The sequence below is a fragment of the Aphis gossypii genome, unplaced genomic scaffold, assembly GCF_020184175.1.
Source record: "Aphis gossypii isolate Hap1 unplaced genomic scaffold, ASM2018417v2 Contig00631, whole genome shotgun sequence".
Taxonomy (NCBI): Eukaryota; Metazoa; Arthropoda; class Insecta; order Hemiptera; family Aphididae; genus Aphis; species Aphis gossypii.
The window spans coordinates 58,743-78,606 of NW_026083202.1; the positions used below are offsets into that span (position 1 = coordinate 58,743).

A 19,864-nucleotide genomic window follows, 5' to 3' on the forward strand; every position below is an offset into this window, starting at 1 on the left:
TTGTGTCTACTGAAAAACTAATTCAGAAAAGTCATTCTTTGGGCAGCTCAGAAGTGCTTCTAACCCACTTTTGAAGTTTATGTCTTGACTGGCTATTTTTAATTTCAACATAGCATTATCATTTTCCACTGGTGGTAAATAAAACTCAACCAAATTCTCAAATAATATTTTTCTACATCAGTAAATGTTGAACTAATAAAACATTCAAACCCTATTTCCAACTGGCGAAATGTGTCAACCAAGCATAGCAATTTATGATAACATTTTTTCCCGATTTGGTAAGTAAAAAATAGAATTTCATATGGTTACAAGTTACAACTTATAATTGCACAGAAAATAATATATATTATATAGGTAAATTTGACTTTAGATACGTATTTATGGAGCCAAGGAGGGTCTGGACCCCATGGAGCCCCCCCCCTCCGTAAATACGCCACTGGACGGAACTATAGTCTTGACTCATTGGTTAAATAGTTATTTAATTTTACGTGTGTTATTTTTGAAAATTATTGACTTCTTTATTGACTACCTATTTGGTTTACGTGTATATCATTATTTTTTAATTTTTATACATCGCATAATATTAGTATTATAATAATACTTATAATTTTATAATTTTATTCTTCAATCTACAAATCGTAATCCGTGCCGGTCACTGACCTAGTCACCTAGATAATATTATTATCTTCAAAATTATCTAAAATAGTCAGAAAATAACTTGTTTACAAATTACAATATAAAAATAAATCTAGATTTAATTTTTAAATTGTATTATAATATGTGCAGTGTGTATGGTTATATAACACTAAATTCTTTGATTTCAATTTTCTGAAAAAAGACAGTTGGTATTATTGAAAATTTTAAATTCCCCCAAGTAGTTTCTTATCAATGTGTAGGAGAACTGTATTGCCCCGGCGAAAAACGTAGTTGACGACAGTGTTGCCAGAATTATTGATAAGGAAATCGCCAATTTACTTTTCAAATAACGACATCTACCGCCAAAATTAAGCTTTAAAAATTATCGCCATCTATCGCCAAAATTTCAAAAAAAAATGTTTTCGACTTCACTTTATTGGATTTGGCCAACACCATTTGACATTTTTGTCATTTTGTTACTTTATTAATAAAGATAAAATTATAACTATTTAAACGGTTCCAAATGAAACAAATTATGCTTTTTTAAGACCTTTAACTATTGATTATAATTTTCTAAAATTAAAATAATTTAACAAATTACAAAAAAAAAAAAAAAACAACTTTATTAATAACAGTATAAACAGTATAAATTATAAGTTCTTTTGACCAATGTAACATTTTATAAAGAAAACAACATTTTATATTTTATATTATAAAAAATAGTTATATTATAATAAACTTAACATACAAAAAATTGACTTGGTAATGATTTTATAATCAAATTTAATAAAAATCTGGTAAACTTATTTCGTTAACTATATTAATTAATTCATCGTTAAAATCATTGTCTAATGATTCTACATTATTAACTACAGTGTTCACATCTTTATTATTATTATACATATCTGAATTAAACTTGTCATACATTGATTTAGGTGGTACAAATTCTGTACAACATGTTTTTGTAGAAATAAATGTAGTTTTTATTCTTAATAATGCATCCAACATTTTTGCATTTATACGATTTCGAGACTTCGTTTTTACTGTATTCATTATAGAGAAAACTCGCTCCACTACAGCATTGCTTGAAGGCAACGAAAGACCTTTTAGAACGAATTCTGACAGTTCCCTAAATGCAAAATTACCACCCGCATCTTTGTAGTTATAAACTTTTGGCCAAAATAAGTTGGCATCATTTAATTGGATTTCATTTAGGTACATTTTCCATGTTACTGTTGTTAATTTTTCCCATTGCGTTTCTATCAATGCAATCTCTGAAGGTTTTAAAAATAAATTAACAAAAGGTAAATCTATAAAATTTGCATGCAATTGGCTTAAACACAGTGTAGGCGAAAATAATTTCATTTTCTTGAAAAATTCAATATTGTCGGGCAATCTCTTTTTTATTTCATACAGTAATTGTTTAATAAAATTAAAAGCTTGTGTCTGTAAATTAGATTTCTTTTCTTGAGATAAATTAATATTAATTATTGACTGGTTATACCCCACTCCACAATCACAATTGCTCCAATTTCGGTATATAGAATCATCATTAATATTGTTATATATATAATATTCAAATCCTTTTGATACTACAGTTTCTTTTATAATTTTCTTTGCCAAAAAAATAAATAAACAACAAATATCATCATAAGGCCTTCCAAGATCCACAAAATTCTTTTGAAAAGTCAAATTTAAACAATTTAATTCTTGTAAAATAGGTTTTATGATGATAAGATAAAGATAATTAGTCTCATCATGTAGCATTTCATGTATAATTCGTGAAGCGTAACATTTTTCTTTTTTAACTATGAGAGAAAAATGAGTTTTAAGCTCTAGCCAGTGTTCTAGAATGGTGTTAACCCCAAAACTGCGTGCTAGTCACCGTGTGCCAGATATCTGATGAAAATTATGAAATTTTTTATTCAAACCAGAGTTAAGAAGATCAAACATTTGTTTGTATTCATCCCTTCTTTTTGGACTTATATGGAACCAGTTATACACTTCTCTGCAAAGGTAATCAATAGTACTAGGAAACTGTTCTGATGCTTTTGACACAGCATTGTTCAAAGAATGACAAATACATCTTACGATTTGCAAGTTTGGACTTTTTTGTTTTAAATTGGTAAAAAGAGAATGATATTTTCCACATAAGTTGTTTGCACCATCAGTACCTATGCCAATCAACTTTGATAAATTTAAACCTATCACCTGCATGTAATTACATATATAGTCATACAATGAATCAGCTGAACAACTAACAACTTCTATAATGCCTAAATATTGAATAATTATAGATTCAGTTTTAGAACTAAAATATTCAATACATAGGCACAAGTATTTGAATACGGAAACATCAGTGGATTCATCAATAATCAATGAGAAATAATTTGTACCAATATCTTGCACAAGTTCCTCAAATAAGACTGGTGCGATTACATTTTGAATCAATGAAGAACATTTAGTTCGATGAAGTTTTAAATTGGCCAATGCAGTACCTTTCCCAAGCACTTTCAATATTTCACCCAAATGATCGACACTCATAATTGAAGTGTGTGTACTTACATAGACAGCTAATTTCAAATCTATAGTTTTTTGTTCGTTAGATATTTTAACAATGTTACTTAATACAGACTGATCTTTTTTCATTGGATTCAACTGGACCATGTTATCACTGTGGATTTTTGTTTTTGCATGCCTTTTCAAATCGGTTACATGTGCCCTCAAAAATGAACGGCATACTTTACAATAAGCCTCCGCAAGTGTGTTCGCAGTTGAATCAGCTGGTGCTAACCAACCTTAAAAATTAAGAAAATTATACAAATTAATTTTGGTCTGGTTATATTGAATCCCGGACGAAAATTCTGGAGACGGTGGAGACAAAAAGTCTATTTTGAGTTTTGACCGATTATATTATGTTTAAAAATATTAACATAGCCTACCTTTAGCCCATAATTCATTTTCCCATGAATTTCTATACTTTCTGAGTTTTTCAATTTTTCCCATTTTCCAATCTTCAATCTTAAAGACTAAAGTAAAAGCTGACGGCCGCGGGCTGAGGCTTAAAGTTTAAACCTTCAATGCGTGATTTTTTTTTTACGTACTTCGTAGTTCGTAGTTCGCACGCAGGCACGGCGCCAAGGGGGGCAAGGTGGGTTAGGCTCTAGCCCCCCCCCCCAGAAAACAGATCAGCCCCTTCGCCAGCCTCCCCACTAAAAAATATGTACGATAGATATTGTGTAAAATATCAATAATTAGCTTATATAATATATTTGTCACAACGAAAAAAAATGAGGAATAAATTAAATTTATTATTTGTCTAATAAGGAAAAAATTTACTACAATTTCAATAAAATGTGTTTTGAAATTTGTAAAATAAGAAAAAATCTTTTATTTATTTTTTATTACCTTTATTGAGTACTAATTACTAGATGAAAATGAACAAATAAACGTATCCCAAATCATTGCATTAAAGATGATTGAAACAAATTGTTCATTACTAAACACAATTACTTTAATTTATATTTATGAAATGTAGGTAAGTAAAAGAAACATAATTATTCATTCACAAAGGTATGTAATATTAAAGTCATAAAGAACTATCATTTTTGTATATCATGTCATCATTATGAATATAGTTGTTGAAGGTCTGTGATTAGATATTTTATTACATAAGGTACAAAAAAAAATATTTGACATTATTCTTAAAACATTTTTAACTATTCAAAAGTTTGTATATATTATCTGTTTAGACTCTTAGAGCATACAATATAAAACGTATGTACTATATAGATAATAGCTATATATGTTATATATGATACGAAAATATTTATATTTCATTAAAATAACCTCAGTATTTGTTGAAAAATTTTAGCCCACGTAAAAAAAATATTTGCCCCACTCTGCCTCCCCTGGAAAAAAATTCTAGTGCCGTGCCTGTTCGTACGTGTATGTAGCAGTTATTATGTATATGCAACATATCTAGTTTTCGGGTTTTCCCTCGATAATCATTGTAATTGTTTAAAAATAACTATTTACAATGTTGAGAAGACAACAATAAATCTGATAATATATTTTTATATATTATGGTGGTTAGGAGGGTATAAGGTAATATCATCACAGTATAACATAAACAAAGGTATGCTTGATAATATGAATGACGAGAGATATGCCGATACTGATTTTTTTCTTGGTTATAAACGTATTGTTTTAGTTTTTGTAGCAGATAGTAGTGTGGATAACATGACAATGCAATGAAGGATTAAATTAATGAAATGTGGGTATGGGAAAAAGTCGCCATTAATCTCACACTTCGAATCGAAAATCGCCAACTTTTCCGCCACCCGCCAAAAGTCAAATATCTCATCTTTCATGTCCAAGTTCACGTTGAGTTTGTATTTTTTTGCTTGAATCACATAATTGGCAAATAATTTCATTATTTTCAGCTATCTCCGATTGTGGCAAATCCACTTCAACTTTACAAATGCTGCAGACCATTGATCGTGTTTTAGTTTCCTTTATCTGAGATATATGTTCGAGATCTTTTATCTGTAGCTAATTTTTTCAGTAGATCAGATGGCAAATTTGATGTACTTAGTCCAATTTTTGGATCATTTCCAAATAAAGCCTTATAAGGGCTACGACCAATTGTTCGGTGAAATGAACTATTTTTTTGGAATTGAACAAAATTTAATCCAACGCTCCACTTCTTGGATTTATTATCAGCCATCCATGCTCATAACATGTGTTCTACATCCTGATTAGACCTCTCAATACTTCCTTGACTTTGAGGATGTCTAAGGCGACCATGTACGGTAACACATTCTGGCCAAAGGTCTTTAAGTTCGATAATTACTGAATTTACAAATTCAAGGCCATTGTCACTCTGTAATATTTTTGGAGCTCCAAATGTCAACAATATAGATAATAACTCATTAGCAACTTCGGTTGCTCTTTTACTTTCTAATGGTCTTAGAATTACAATCTTGGTAATTTAGTATCCATTTAAATTTGCCATCTGGTACCGACTGAAAATCCACCAAGTCAATTTGTGCTCTTTCATTAAAATCTGCAGTTGTGATAGGTTTTATTACAAGTTTCCTATTCATTGGTTTTTTACAATTGCACGTTTCACATACTGTTAAAAAAATTTCAATTGGTGGTTTTGGTACATAATACGTATCATGTAACGCATTCCGTAATTTTACATTGCCACCAAGGCCTGTCCTAACATGAAATTTTTTAATTTTATCAAAAAGGTATTCATAACACACTAAATACCTAAATTGAAAAAAAAATGTTATTATTTTATAAAATTTAATATATTCAAATATTAAATTTACAAAAAAAATATATCGTAAAAATATTCTAGCCCAGAAGTTCCCTAAAGTGGGTCGCGATTATACTTTTGGTGGGAAGTGCTATATTTTTAGATAATACAAAAATTACAAAAATATAATCATCTATTACTTTTCGTTGATGTTCAAAGTTCAAATTTAGTTTTATCGTCAATCCTTATCTGTGAGTGTGACAATTATGAGTTTACAACAGCCGTGTCAAATCGACACAATCAGATTAATAAAGAATAGTTGTTGAAAATATAACGATTTTCCTATCCGAAACAAATTAGTAGATACTAATAGAAGTAAAATTTAATAAAATAGTTTAATTTTTTGTTGTATGGTAAAAAAAAAAAAAGGTCATTCATTGATATTGTGGGTCTAATTTGTAATAAATTAATTACATACCTATAATTATCATATCTAATTTAGATAATAACCAAGCCAAGTACATAAAGATAGCACAAGGTGTATTGATATCAATACACCTTGAAAGATAGGGGCTGTACCACTTTAATCACATTTTTATTTTACTAACAACAACTTTTTCCAATGTTTAAATTTTCCTAATAACTAGATTACCCAATGTTCAGTTTTTATCAATTGGAGAAAATTAATATTGGTTATAGTGGTTTTTAGAAAAAATGTTTATTGGAAAAAGTGGAATATTTTTTCATGCTACTATTTTCATTTAACCATGGCTAAATTTCGCCATGCATTAACCTATAAATTATTTTATTTCCCTCTAAATTTTTGAAAACCCCTTATTCATTGTCTAATGTCTTCAAAATTAATTATTTAACCACAATTGATTTTATGTTTAGCATAGTGAAATCTAAATTGTACTATTCAGTATTCTGTGATCAAGTCATCAAACCATGACGCTACGCTACAGATCTTAAGGTCTACGAAAATTTCGAAAACACAAAATTTATTAAGACTGATAAACAAAACTGGTACGTGAATAATAGTGATCAAACAAACTAACAAAATATTATTAAGATCGTAATTATAAAAATCTCTCAACTAGTTAATTATAGCTATTAAGACCACATCTGATATATGAGTTAAAATATTATTTTGAGATGCCGGTTGGTTGTTACACCACCGTTTTCTTTCGAATGACGTCCTGCCTCAATCACACATCTAATAACTTAATAAGTCAACAATTGTAATTATATTTGAGCATTCAGCTTTTGTAAAAGACTATACTATTATAATGGAAAATTTCAAGTTTTAAAAATCTATAATTTGCATATTTCATTACCACATCACAAAATAACCTATTTTGTGACTTCACCACTTTTCTTAACTTGTTAAAATACATAGGTACAAGAGTTTATAAAAACAAACTCAAAAGAAATTGAAATTGTTCCAATGAATAGTATGTATTTATATTATACTGCATGCCTAATAATTTTAAATTTTAAAAATTTAGTAGACAGCAGAAATTTGTATACAGTATCGAGACATCTGATAACTAATATTCCTAGAGATAATGGAAGTAATTACAAAATAGTTATTTTCAAGCCTGGGCATAAACGAGTTAAAAAGTTAAAGTTAAGTTAATTTTAACTTTTTAACTTAACTTTTTTGAATTTAATTTTTATTAACTTAATTTTTAACTTAATTGATGTTTATTGATATTAACTTAATAAATAACGAGTTATTTTTAATAAAATCTTAGTTACGTTATTTTATAAATAATTAAATTATAAATAAACCTAACTTAACGCTAACATATAAAAAAAAACTTTTTTTAACTTTTTAACTTATTAAAAAGTTAAAAAAATATATGTATAAACTTTTAACTTAACTAAGTTAACCAAAAATTTGATTAACTTTTAACTTTTAACTTTTTCTTATTGATGCAAATTAACTTAACTTAACTAAGTTAAAAAAAATCATTAACTTGCCCAGCCTTGGTTATTTTTAGAAATTTTATCATTTAAATAATTTATTTAATTTCAATAAGATTTTTCCTCTAGACTTGTATTAGTATAATATTAAAACAATAGATGTATAATGTATATATCTACTATATAATATAAGTAATACTTAAATATTTACAAAAGAATATAATGTATACATTATACCTAATAATAAATTGCATAAAATATATAGGTAGGTATTGATCTAACAATTTGAATTATTATAAAATATTTATGATAAAAAAAATAATATAAAAAAAAAAACTATATTAGTTGATAATATGATATAAAACAATATTATAATATGAAAGTTTATTAAAGAAAAATTATATAAAGTATAGAAGTACCTAATAGTATAATAAGAAAAGTAACTAATTTAATAATAATAATATAATAAATATTTACAATCAAAAATTTGATGATAATTAGTAACTACTTTTGAATTTACATTATATATACATTATAATATAAATACAAATAATTGAATATCAAATATATAAAATAAAGTAGCAAAAATATAGTAACAAAACTTTTAAGTTGGTGAAATGCCAAAATTTTAAATATAGTTGTTACTATTTGTTGCACTAATTATTTTTTCATATCACTAGGCTTTCATATTCCACTGTGAATATTCTGCACAATGGACAATTGTTCATATTTCCTTCAATGAACCGAAGTGCGCAAGTGTTACAAAATGTATGAGCATAAGGTCTTAATATGACACTTCCCTTAGGAAAAAAAACTACTAAAAACTATTAAAAAAAAACTACTTAAAATCCTTAGTAGTCTTTTTGGACAAACTACTAAGAAATTTTAATAGTTAACTACAAAACGTGGTTAGTAGTTAACTACTAGAAAATTATCAGTAGTTTACTACTAGTGGTTAGTAGTTAACTACGAGAAAATAATCAGTAGTTTACTACTAGCAGTCAATAGTTGACTACTAGAAGATAGTTAGTGGTTTACTACTAGAAAATTGTCAGAAGTTTACTACTAAAGGTTAGTAGAAGAAGTAAGTAAGACGACAGCTAAATGCTCCACAATTTATTAAAATTAAAAAATAAATTATTGCCATAAATATATATACTAATTGAACGGAGTGTTAACGCTTGACACACACACACACATATATATAGAGAATATAAATTATAATTAATTATACATTTAAATGGTATTTGTAAGCCTGGTAGCTGAACCAGCATTGAAATTTAGGGCTTTTGGTTTCTTTGAAAAATTATTTAGTTTTGTTCTTATAGCTTTGTTTATAATTTCATCAGTAACATCTCTGAAAATATCTTGTGTAAAATCTGAAATATCATAATTAGGTATAATATATGTATAACAGGATAATTGATTATTTCAAATCTGTATAATTTATCTATTTATTAAAAAAAATTAAACATTGATACCTTTCATTGCCTTTACTTAATGGACATCAAGCTGTTTTTTTAGTTCTCCACTTTTTATGAAATTACTTTTTTTGCCAGTAACCGATCCATTGCGTAGCTCATCGTCGGTGAATAAAACAATCATAAGATCCGATATCATTTTAGATGGGCATTTACGGTTAATTGATGATAACGCGAATGAGTTAACTTCTATTCCAGATTTAGGCCAAGTTTCAACCCAATTTTCTGAAGACACCTGAAAATAAATATAACAAAAATAATATTAGAATACATGTAGTAATTTAGTAGTATACATATTGTTATAAAGAAACGAAGATTATAATATATCAAAATATTATATAACTTTTTATTACTTATAGTAATATGAACATACAAATATTAGTATAATCTTAGTATACCAAATACCTCAGATTGGTCCATGGCACTAGAAGCAACTTTTTTTACAATTTCCATAACCTTTGGGTTGGCTATTTTATCAATTGTTGACTGATTTGGTTTATCAACAATTTCTTTGCTCACTTCAACAACTGTGTCCTTTTCAATAACAATAGTTTTCTGAATACCATTAAAATCCTTGAAATAAATTGACAATGAAAAATAACTATAAATACATTTAAGCTTAATAAAACGTAAAATATACATAATATTTATTTATCTTAAACATATAGTTTACACACCTCTAATATATTGTAGGGTTGATTTGAAAGTAATTCAGGTTGCACTAGGTTACAGAAATCCACATTATCAACCTTGGAAACGTCCTTCACTACATTTTTATTTGTTACCTTTGAAACCATAGATATTGAAGAAATATTTGTTCTAGCTTTTAAAGGAGAAGCGGAAATTGAAATTTTTTGTTTTTCTGTAATACTTTCCAAATTTTTTAAAACTAAATTTGAAAGTTCGTGTATTCTTGGAAATGCTAAACAGAAATAAAAGGTGTAAATATAATAAATATGAAGAAATAGTGAAACAAATTATAATATAATCATGTATGTATTATGTTAAAGTATGTTTAACATATGTGACTATAACAACATTTTATGATAAAATAGGTACATCAATATAAATCAATATTCATACTTACATTCAGAAATATCTATCATCACTCTTTGTTTAGCAATAGTGGACCTTAAATCTTTATTTTGAACTATTAGCATTTTCACTTTGATAATCAGATCATCTTTAGATAACTTTGAAAGTGGAAATGACAGATTTTCATCATCTGATGAATAGACTACATCTTCTTGGGGCTGAATTAAAAACCAAATGAATAAAGTTTAAATTAAGCAACACACTAACTTAATTAGTCAACTACATATAATTTTTGGGCCAATTTTTGTATTTATATAAAAGGTACCTAAATATTTGTTATGTATACAAAGTATTTAAAATTATTAATTGATTGAAAGTATATTCAATGCTTAAATGCTTAAACAACCAATTCCTAATTAACATTTAACATGACAAAAAGTAGGAAAAGTTTACCTACTCATATTCTCAAAACTTTATAAGGACCGTTAGATTATTAGATTTATTTAGATAGGTATAGACTTTATAACAAAATTTAAAAAATTGGAAATTATAATTTATATCATATACATTATGTACCTATACAAAATTAATTATTAATTTCAATTATGACCTCATACATATCAATACCAAATTTTTATCTTAAATTATTAATTTATTACTTAATATTTGTACCTAATTTAAATTCATAATGTAATAATTTGCTAAGTGTAATAATTGTATTTATTATAATAATATTTATATTATTTTAACCCACCTCTAACTTATCAACATGATCCTCAAAATTTGATCCGCATGGTTCAACTGCTCCTTTTTTGCAATTTAATTTTTTAACACACTTGATGAGCTTAGCACTGCATATTTACGTTTAGCTGAAGCATTTGTGGTTGTAACCTAAACATTATAGTTATTTTAATGAATACCTCATGATATTTCATAATAGGTAAACAAAGTTTAAAGATTATGCTAAATAATATTGTATTCAATATTTTATTACCATTTTATTTTTATCGGTGACAGTTGATTCTGATAAAATAATATGTCTTTCATGACGTTTAGAGCGACATGGAGATATTTTATTATGTGCTATATAATACTTTCTTTTTTCACACATTTCAATCCAATCTGTATAACAAGTTGAAGTAAGAAAATATGTTATTTAAGTTATAGATTGGAATAATTAGTAGGTAATATACAGTGACGCTCAGAAAGGTTAATAATTTATTAAATACCTAATGCAACTCGGGCACTCGGGGAGATATAAATGTGTAAATGACTGGTGTAATGGGTGCTTATGTAAATTATAAGTAGATAAATAATTATAATATCAGTACATACTTAGATTTGAATTAAAATTTTTAAAATAAACTGTATTATCTACAATACATTTTATGTATTTAATTATCAAAAAAAGCAGTTAACTTTTGTTAACTCAAAATTTCTCGGTGCGCCACTGGTAATATATATTATTTAAACTGAATTGTATTACTTACTCCCTTGTGCTAAAAGTATAGCTGCAACTTTTATCCATTGCATATCTTTTTTTTTACATCTTTTAACCATACTTGAAGCATATGTCACATCAATATTACTTGGCCAAAATAAAACTATCTCAGTTTTTTCACTGATTAAATCTTGATTATTAATTTTATCCTCTGTGCATGGTGTAGTCTGAATCCAGTATAAGAATCCAACTTCCACAGAATTACCTTCATTGGTAAACTCAAATAGTCCACAGTTTTCATCGCTCATAGCACTTATTAATTTTTCATTTTCATTAATTGAACACATTTTAAAAATGACGATGTCGATATTTTAACAAAAAACAATGACGGGCGAAAAAAAAAATGCAACACTCAATATAAAACTGTTAATAATGTTACAATGACGCAAGTACGCAACAGAATATGACCATAACATAGATCGCGTTAAAACAAAGCAAAAACCGCTACGGCATATTATTTCAGTAAATGAAATGAATATTATGGATATTATAACCGTTTACTATATTGTGCGGTCTGCGCCGCCGTGCCTGGAACGTAACGTACAGTTGGTGTCAACCAACGGTGAACGGCGGCGTGTGCGTGCGCGTATCAGGGCTATATACCCATATTAAGTTATTAATAGTTTATATTTCACAATATTATGATGATTGTAAAAACTAAAATGTAAACAAAGAAAAATCATAGTTATTACCATTGATTATAAATAATATTATAATCAATGTTATTACTTATTACTTAATATAGGTACAAGGAATATTTTTAGCCTCACGACACGTCGACACGTATTCTATGATATTTTCTTTATATTAAATAATTTCTCTAATACTATATAAGTAAAAAATAAATTCTGTATCATATTTACGTACTAATACAAATAAAAAGAAATGGATAATTACGTACCAAAAAAATATAAAAAGTACCTTACAATCGAAAATAATGGATCGCCAACACCAACAGTTTCTAGACAAACTAAATGGTTTAGAAGACAACAGGTAAATATATTTCATTTTTTTTTAATTGTTTGTGGGTGGATTTCATTAATATTATACAGTTAATGTCTTCAGACTGTATCTTATGTAAGACAAGGTCCACATGGTTAGGGTCTCATTAAATGCTGTACACCTATTAAGTATTTATTACCTATTTAATATTCTGTATTGTTTTATGTATACTCAGGAAAATAATTTGAGACCTGCATTAAACAGAAACTTGGTAGCAGTTGCAGATGATGCTCCCAATAATGTAAATGATAATAATAGTGACCAAAACATCAATCCAACCATTGAAGTGAATCATGAAGTAAATTATAGTATTAATTATTTTTTATTAATTTAATTTTATAAATACTATGTATATAAGAACAACAGTTATTATTATTTATTACCAATTTTAAATAACTATTAATTTGCATTTTTAACATTGTGTTTTATTATTATATATATTAATTAAAAGAATTTTATTATAATCTATAAGCAACAGGGTAATACTAAAACAAAGCTGGACACTAATAACTTGTTAGAAAGTTTTAGTTTATAATAATTTAGTAACTTAACGAGTTGAATTGAATGTGTAAAATAATTAAATATTACTCATTAAAAACAATAAATAACTAGGTAGTTCTTTTTCATTTAAAGATCTAAATGTTCTGTAAAACTGCTGAGTGCCAACTATTATTACCTAAATCTAATATCTGCAGCTGTAATAACGATAGTTAATGAATATTGAGATTTCAATCTTATGATAATAACATTTTTATTGTCATATTATTTCTTATAAATTCTTTATATTAGTTATAATTTGTAATTCTTATAATACATATTACAAAGTATAACCAATATAGCCTAAATATATAAATAGTATTTACATTTTGGTGGTTATTGTGTGTTAGTGCGCTATTGTCGGTGTATAATATTAATACTTTACATTTAAACAAACCCGTTTATAAATTTATATTTTAAACTAAAAACAAAAAACTAACTTCTTACTTCTACTCTGACTTTAAAGACTATTTTCATGTAACTAACTTAGAAATTTGGCAAATTTCAGAAAGTAAAGTACCTACTAAAGTAGCTTAACATTAACTAGTTGAAAAAAATTATTTATTTACCCAGCTTTGTACTAAAATATCTAAATATATTGTTGTTTAATTAATTCAAATAGAGTACCTAGTAAGTATAATTGTATATATACAAATTAAACTACTTCACAAGCAAATTTTGAGGGATTTTGAATTTAACTTTGGGTTATTTGTGTAATAATAAATAATACAAAATGTTCCTATTTATATTTTTACAGCCCAATGGAAATCATACAGATGATTCTACAGATGCTTTATCAGTAGATATAGATGTTTCGGAAAGAGATTTAGATAGTAATAATGTACTAATTGATGAAAATATTGAAGATAATGATAATGCACAACAGGAATTTCTGGTAATAAAACGCATAATTATTGTGATGTATTTACATGATAAATTAAAGAACGCATGTTTTTAAAATATGTTTTAATAGGTCAATAGTGACCTGGCCGAGGACCTGGCAGATGAAACTACCACACGTTATTTTAATAATAGCAAAGTTACAACTGAGGAGAGTGAACTACTTCTTCTTGCATTTGCGTTGCGTCACAAATTGACAAGCAGAGCTCTAGAAGATTTGATTGATTTAATTAATTGTCATACACCCGATCATCCTAATCCATCCAAATATTTCTGAAGAAAATCCATTTTTTTTTTGTAAATGGCCATAAAATATTTACATTATATGATGTTCCGTATTTATTAAAAAGTGTACGTAACAATTTTATTGAGGCTTGTTTTCAAAAAGATAACAAAATCTTTTCATTTAATGACATTAAAGAAACTTATAAAACAGACAAATCAAATAAAAAAAGTAAAGCACTAATTAAGATTACAGATTCACACATTCACCCAACTTCTTTCCAAAAAATGCGAGTTAAGCTAGCCGTCTAAGTCTTCAGTCATTCTATGTCTTCAGCTATCCGCACTTGTGCAGAAACTGAACAACTTCTCAGTAAAACTGCATTTGATACTGCCGATTTCATCGAATTTATGAATAATTTATTTGATTGCTTAAACAGTAGGTCACTTTTCAGTCATAATCAATATAATGCAGCATTAAATCATTCAGGAACGGTTAAAACATTCTTATTAGAAGCTTCAAAATACTTTTTAAACTTGACAAAAATTAAAAAAGGAAAAATTTCCCAACCACCGTGTTTTAGAGGATTTACACAAACTATAAACGCAATTTTACAATTTTTTGAGGAGGAAAAATGTAATAATATAGCATTTTTAATAACAAATCGGCTTAACCAGGATGTTCTAGAAAACTTATTCAGTATTTTTCGGCAAAAAGGGGGGTATAATAAAAATCCGACAGCGCGAACCATAAGAACTTCCATTAGAAGTAATTGTATTTTTTCTATATGTACTTTGACAGGAACTAATTGTGAAACACCCCAAGAAACCGATGACCATGACACTATACAATTTGACGTAGTAACTCCATTATGTACTGTTGTATTATATGTATGAATATTTTATAAGAGATGTTAGTACGTAAGAAATAAGTTAAGAAAAACTATGGATAATAAGTAAAACAGTAAAATTCAATAAGTTAAGCAATAGTTAATTATTCACAGAAATAGGTTAAAATAACAATTGTGCAATTCGGTGCCAGTAAACTTTATATTACAGTTAGCATAGTAAGCAAGATATAATAATAAGAAATGTAAATAAATTTGTTTAATAATTTACTAATCGGGTTAAAATAACAATTACACAATAATCATAGTATCTATAATTGTAAATTTAACGTAGTAATAGAAAAATGTAGAACAATCGATAGTAATTCGATTGTAAGTGTAATATATAAGTGAGATGGCTAAGACAGCAAAGGTGGTCAGTGGTGGTGATCGTGTGACTCGATCACCACCGGACGTCGTGTTCAAACTTCAAATAAAGTATTTTGCGTTATTTTGTGTTTAACTTTATTTTGGTATACGTCCGAGTAATCGGCGTATACGACAGTACCAACACTGATATTATACTAGATACGTCTTCTGATACTGAATCAAATATTTCTTTTAATACTGAAGAGTTGTGCCCTGTAGACGAGATTATAACAAATAAAATTACATTGGAAGACTGTACGGTTACTTATTTTGCCGGGTATCTTGCTTACAAGTATGATAAAAAATTTAATTGCCACCAATGTAAAAATAATTTATTTACCGATAAAAATTTAAATGAAAAAGACAACTTCTTTTAATAAACAAAAATTATTCATCTTTTGACCAAGATGGGGGACTTAAGGCACCATCATTTCCATTAAATAAAATAATAAATCGTGCTTTAGAAATTTTTGAAAACAATTTTGTAAAAATACAACATAAAAAAAAATTAAATTCAAATTGACACTTAAAATAACAAAACGATATTTCAATTAAAAAGTCGTTAGATGATCTTGAATCTTGTAAAGAACATAAATTGTATATTATAGACACATTATTGATTTGTAAAATATTTAAAAAAAACTCAAAGTTACTCAACTACGTCTCAGTTAGCTAAAATTTCCAAACTAAAAATATTAAATCATATTTGAAATTCTCTATAGACCAAGATTCCTTCATAATATATTATATTCTTTCTTTATCTATATCTCTCTATCAACTTTTAATATCATAATTTTTATCCCCGTTTTTCCCTATACCATGGCTTATCTGTTTATTCTATAATCAATGATAATAGTAATAGCACAGAATATGTTAAATACTATATAGGTATACTATATTTACCCTATGTTAAATGAAAAATGATTCCCTTCTGTTTATTCTGTGGTAATAGTAGCGGACAGCGCCTGTGATAACAAGAGTATTGTAACCATGAAGATTAGAGATAAGGAGACCAAACTCCTATGAGCCGCCCGTTTATAAAGTGGCCTTATAAAGATAAGGTTTCAAATAATTTGTATTATTATTTTGTATTTGTTTGATTATTTAAATACAATAATTATACATAAAACCAGAGTACTTTGTATTTTTTATTTTTTTTACCTAAACATTAAAAATGGTTAAGTGCTGTTTTGTACCAGGGTGTAATACTGGTTATGCTTTAGATGTCAAACAACAAAAATCTATTATTTATATTATTATTATTTATATATTATATATAATATTTTGAATTTTAAACTTTTTTTACAGGAAACATCTTTTGAACTTTACTTGTATATTTAAGTATACTTAAATATAAGCAGGTAATAAGTAATGAATGATAATTTATATTTCATTCAATTACAAAAATAACGTACATTTATAGTAAAATACATATAATATGTGGTAAAACATAGCCCTCTAATCGAACGACGCTCTCCTGGTGGCAGAATAACCGTGCGACTTTTGTCGGGCCATATTTTGTACATGGAGTTTGGTCTCCTTATCTCTAATCTTCATGATTGTAACCATTGAACTCTATATGATAACTGGAATGCTCACCAGTTATAAGACCAATGTAAACATAACCGAGATACCGTGTTAGAAAAAGACAGCAGATAAGAATGGTGTTGCTATCTTTTTTTATCACACATAGTTATATGAATTGATTACCAATACATTTTAAATTCGTTGTTCGTTTAACGTTTTGAGTGTTTTGACTTTTGTTCTGCCTTCTGCGTTTTCAAAGATTTAAAAAAAATTAAAATAGTGTGTACTGTGCAGTTAAGACTTAAAATGGTGAATTTTTGTAGTGCCTTTAATTGTGCTAGCTCTAGTGATGTTAGAAAAGACTTATCATTTCACAAGTTAGTATTAAGTTATTATATAGTGTTATTAATTTTACTCATTGATCATTTTAAATAGATTTACATCTATTATTATAATATTTAAGATTCCCTCTTAAAGATAAAGAGAGGCTTCAAAAATGGGCGCATGCTGTTCGAAGGAAAGATTTTAAACCTAGTTCCAATACAACTTTATGTAGTTTACATTTCAATGAAACTGACTTCTTTTTAGCAATTGTAAGTGGGAAAAAAATGTTAATAAAATCTGCTGTACCAACTATATTTAATTTCCCAAATCATTTAACTCCAAAAATTAAAGAAAGGAGAATTCTGCAACGAGAAATAAGTAAATTATACAATTAATAAAAACAAGTATTTATATATTTTTTATATTATTACATGGCCATTATGTATTAGGAATTTTGTGTTCTTTGATAAAATTGTTGGATAAATGTATTTTTAAGGACACAACCACAACAATAGCCGTTCAAAATAATGATAATATGTTATCTACTTGTAAAACAGAGACAAAGTTTGTAGAAGTTGGCGTACAGACAAAATTAACTGGGGAAGAATTCGAAAAAACATTAAATGATTTACGTCGAGACAAAAGGATTTTGCAACAGAAATTAAGTAGAAGAGATAAACGAGTAAGTAATATGCGTGCAATGTTAAATTTATTAAAAAATAATCACTTAATTGGAGATACTGTTGAAGATATTTTTAAGAATCAATTTGATTCTTCTTTACCTTTCGCTTTATTTAAAAATGAAATTGCTAACGTAAATAATGCTTCAAACCATAAGTTATACTCAGAAGAAATACGGGAATTTTGTTTAACGTTACATTGCTCTTCCCCACGAGCATATGAATTTATAAGGCAAAGAAGTACACTACCAGATCCTTCTACTATTCGTAGATGGTTAGCAACTAAACATTGCAACCCTGGTATTTTACATGAAGTAATTGACTATTTTAAACATAAATTAAAGTCTGAGACATCTAAATTTTTGCATGTAAAAGATATTGCTTTGATTTATGATGCTATGTCAATTAGAGAAGAATTTTGGCCTAATAAAAGTGGACAAGTGTATAGATATTGTGATCTTAGTGGCATTGCACACACAGACAATGAAGTGTTAGCCAAAGAAGCACTAGTTTTCATAATTAGTAGTCTAAATATAAAATTTAAGTGTCCAGTTGCTTATTTTTTATTAATAAAATAAATGCTACAGTACAAAGCCAATTATCACTTGCTATCATCTCAGTTCTTTATGAGGCTGGAATCACAGTTAGATCTCTGACCAGTGATGGAACAACCACAAATTTAAAGACCTATGCAATTTTAGGTTGTAGCTTAGATCATGCAAATTATCAATCTTCTTTTCCTCATCCAGATGAACCTCTTATAAATATTTATTGTATTGTTGACCCTTGCCATCTCATGAAAATTTGTAGAAATTGTATGGCTGAATTAAGTTTATCTCACTCAGGCAATAAGATATTATTTGATTATGTAAAAAAACTTCATGAAATTCAGCAAATTGAAAATTTGAAATTTGCCAATAAATTAAGTTCATTACATATATTTTATAAAAACAAAAAAATGAGTGTTCCTTTAGCAGTACAGGTTTTGAGTAGCAGCATAGCTGATGCATTACAATTCTTACAGTCAAATAATAATGATTTTAAAGATGCTACTGCTACTATTGAATTTATCAGAATTTTCGATAGACTATTTGATATTATGAATGCTAAAAAAAGTTTTGGTAAAGGATTTAAGTCTCCTATAAAATTGAGTAATAGATTTGTTTGGGAAGAAATATTTGAGACCGCCAAGAGTTATATCTTACAATTGAAATGCGAGGAAAAGGATATTTTACAACACCGTAGGAAAACCTTTGAATTAGGTTTTTTGATTAATATTTTGATCTATAAAAATTTAGCATTAGATTTATTAACAAGATAAAATGAACCATTATTATATTTCCTACCTTATAAAACATCCCAAGATCATGCAGAAATTACATTTTCATGTATTAGATCTGCAGGGGGTTGGAACAATAATCCTTTTGCTCTTCAATTCAAATGGATTATTCGTAAAATGTTGTACAGAAATTCGGTTTTACCCAGTAAAAATGCCAACTGCCAAGATTTAGAAGATAAAAATGAATCCATTTCTATTGGAATTTTTTCTCTGTCACATGAAAAAA

At 27.2% G+C, this 19,864-nt stretch overlaps 1 protein-coding gene and 3 pseudogenes across 1 annotated transcript; 1 reads left to right on the forward strand and 3 right to left on the reverse strand.

Moving 5' to 3' along the window:
- Positions 1–4,998: 4,998 nt before the first annotated feature.
- On the reverse strand, positions 4,999–5,744 carry LOC114131871 (KRAB-A domain-containing protein 2-like; annotated as a pseudogene).
- Positions 5,745–9,070: 3,326 nt separating this feature from the next.
- LOC114125640 (uncharacterized) lies at positions 9,071–10,475 on the reverse strand (annotated as a pseudogene).
- Positions 10,476–11,329: 854 nt separating this feature from the next.
- LOC126554871 (uncharacterized) lies at positions 11,330–12,314 on the reverse strand. The gene is made up of 2 exons (XM_050209879.1): positions 11,841–12,314; positions 11,330–11,472 (listed from the first exon to the last, which is right to left on the reverse strand). The coding sequence occupies exons 1-2, from the start codon at positions 12,136–12,138 to the stop codon at positions 11,330–11,332; spliced, it is 441 nt and encodes a 146-aa protein (XP_050065836.1). The 5' UTR covers positions 12,139–12,314.
- A 5,287-nt stretch (positions 12,315–17,601) lies between these two features.
- Positions 17,602–18,530, forward strand: LOC126554872 (THAP domain-containing protein 2-like; annotated as a pseudogene).
- Positions 18,531–19,864: the final 1,334 nt, after the last annotated feature.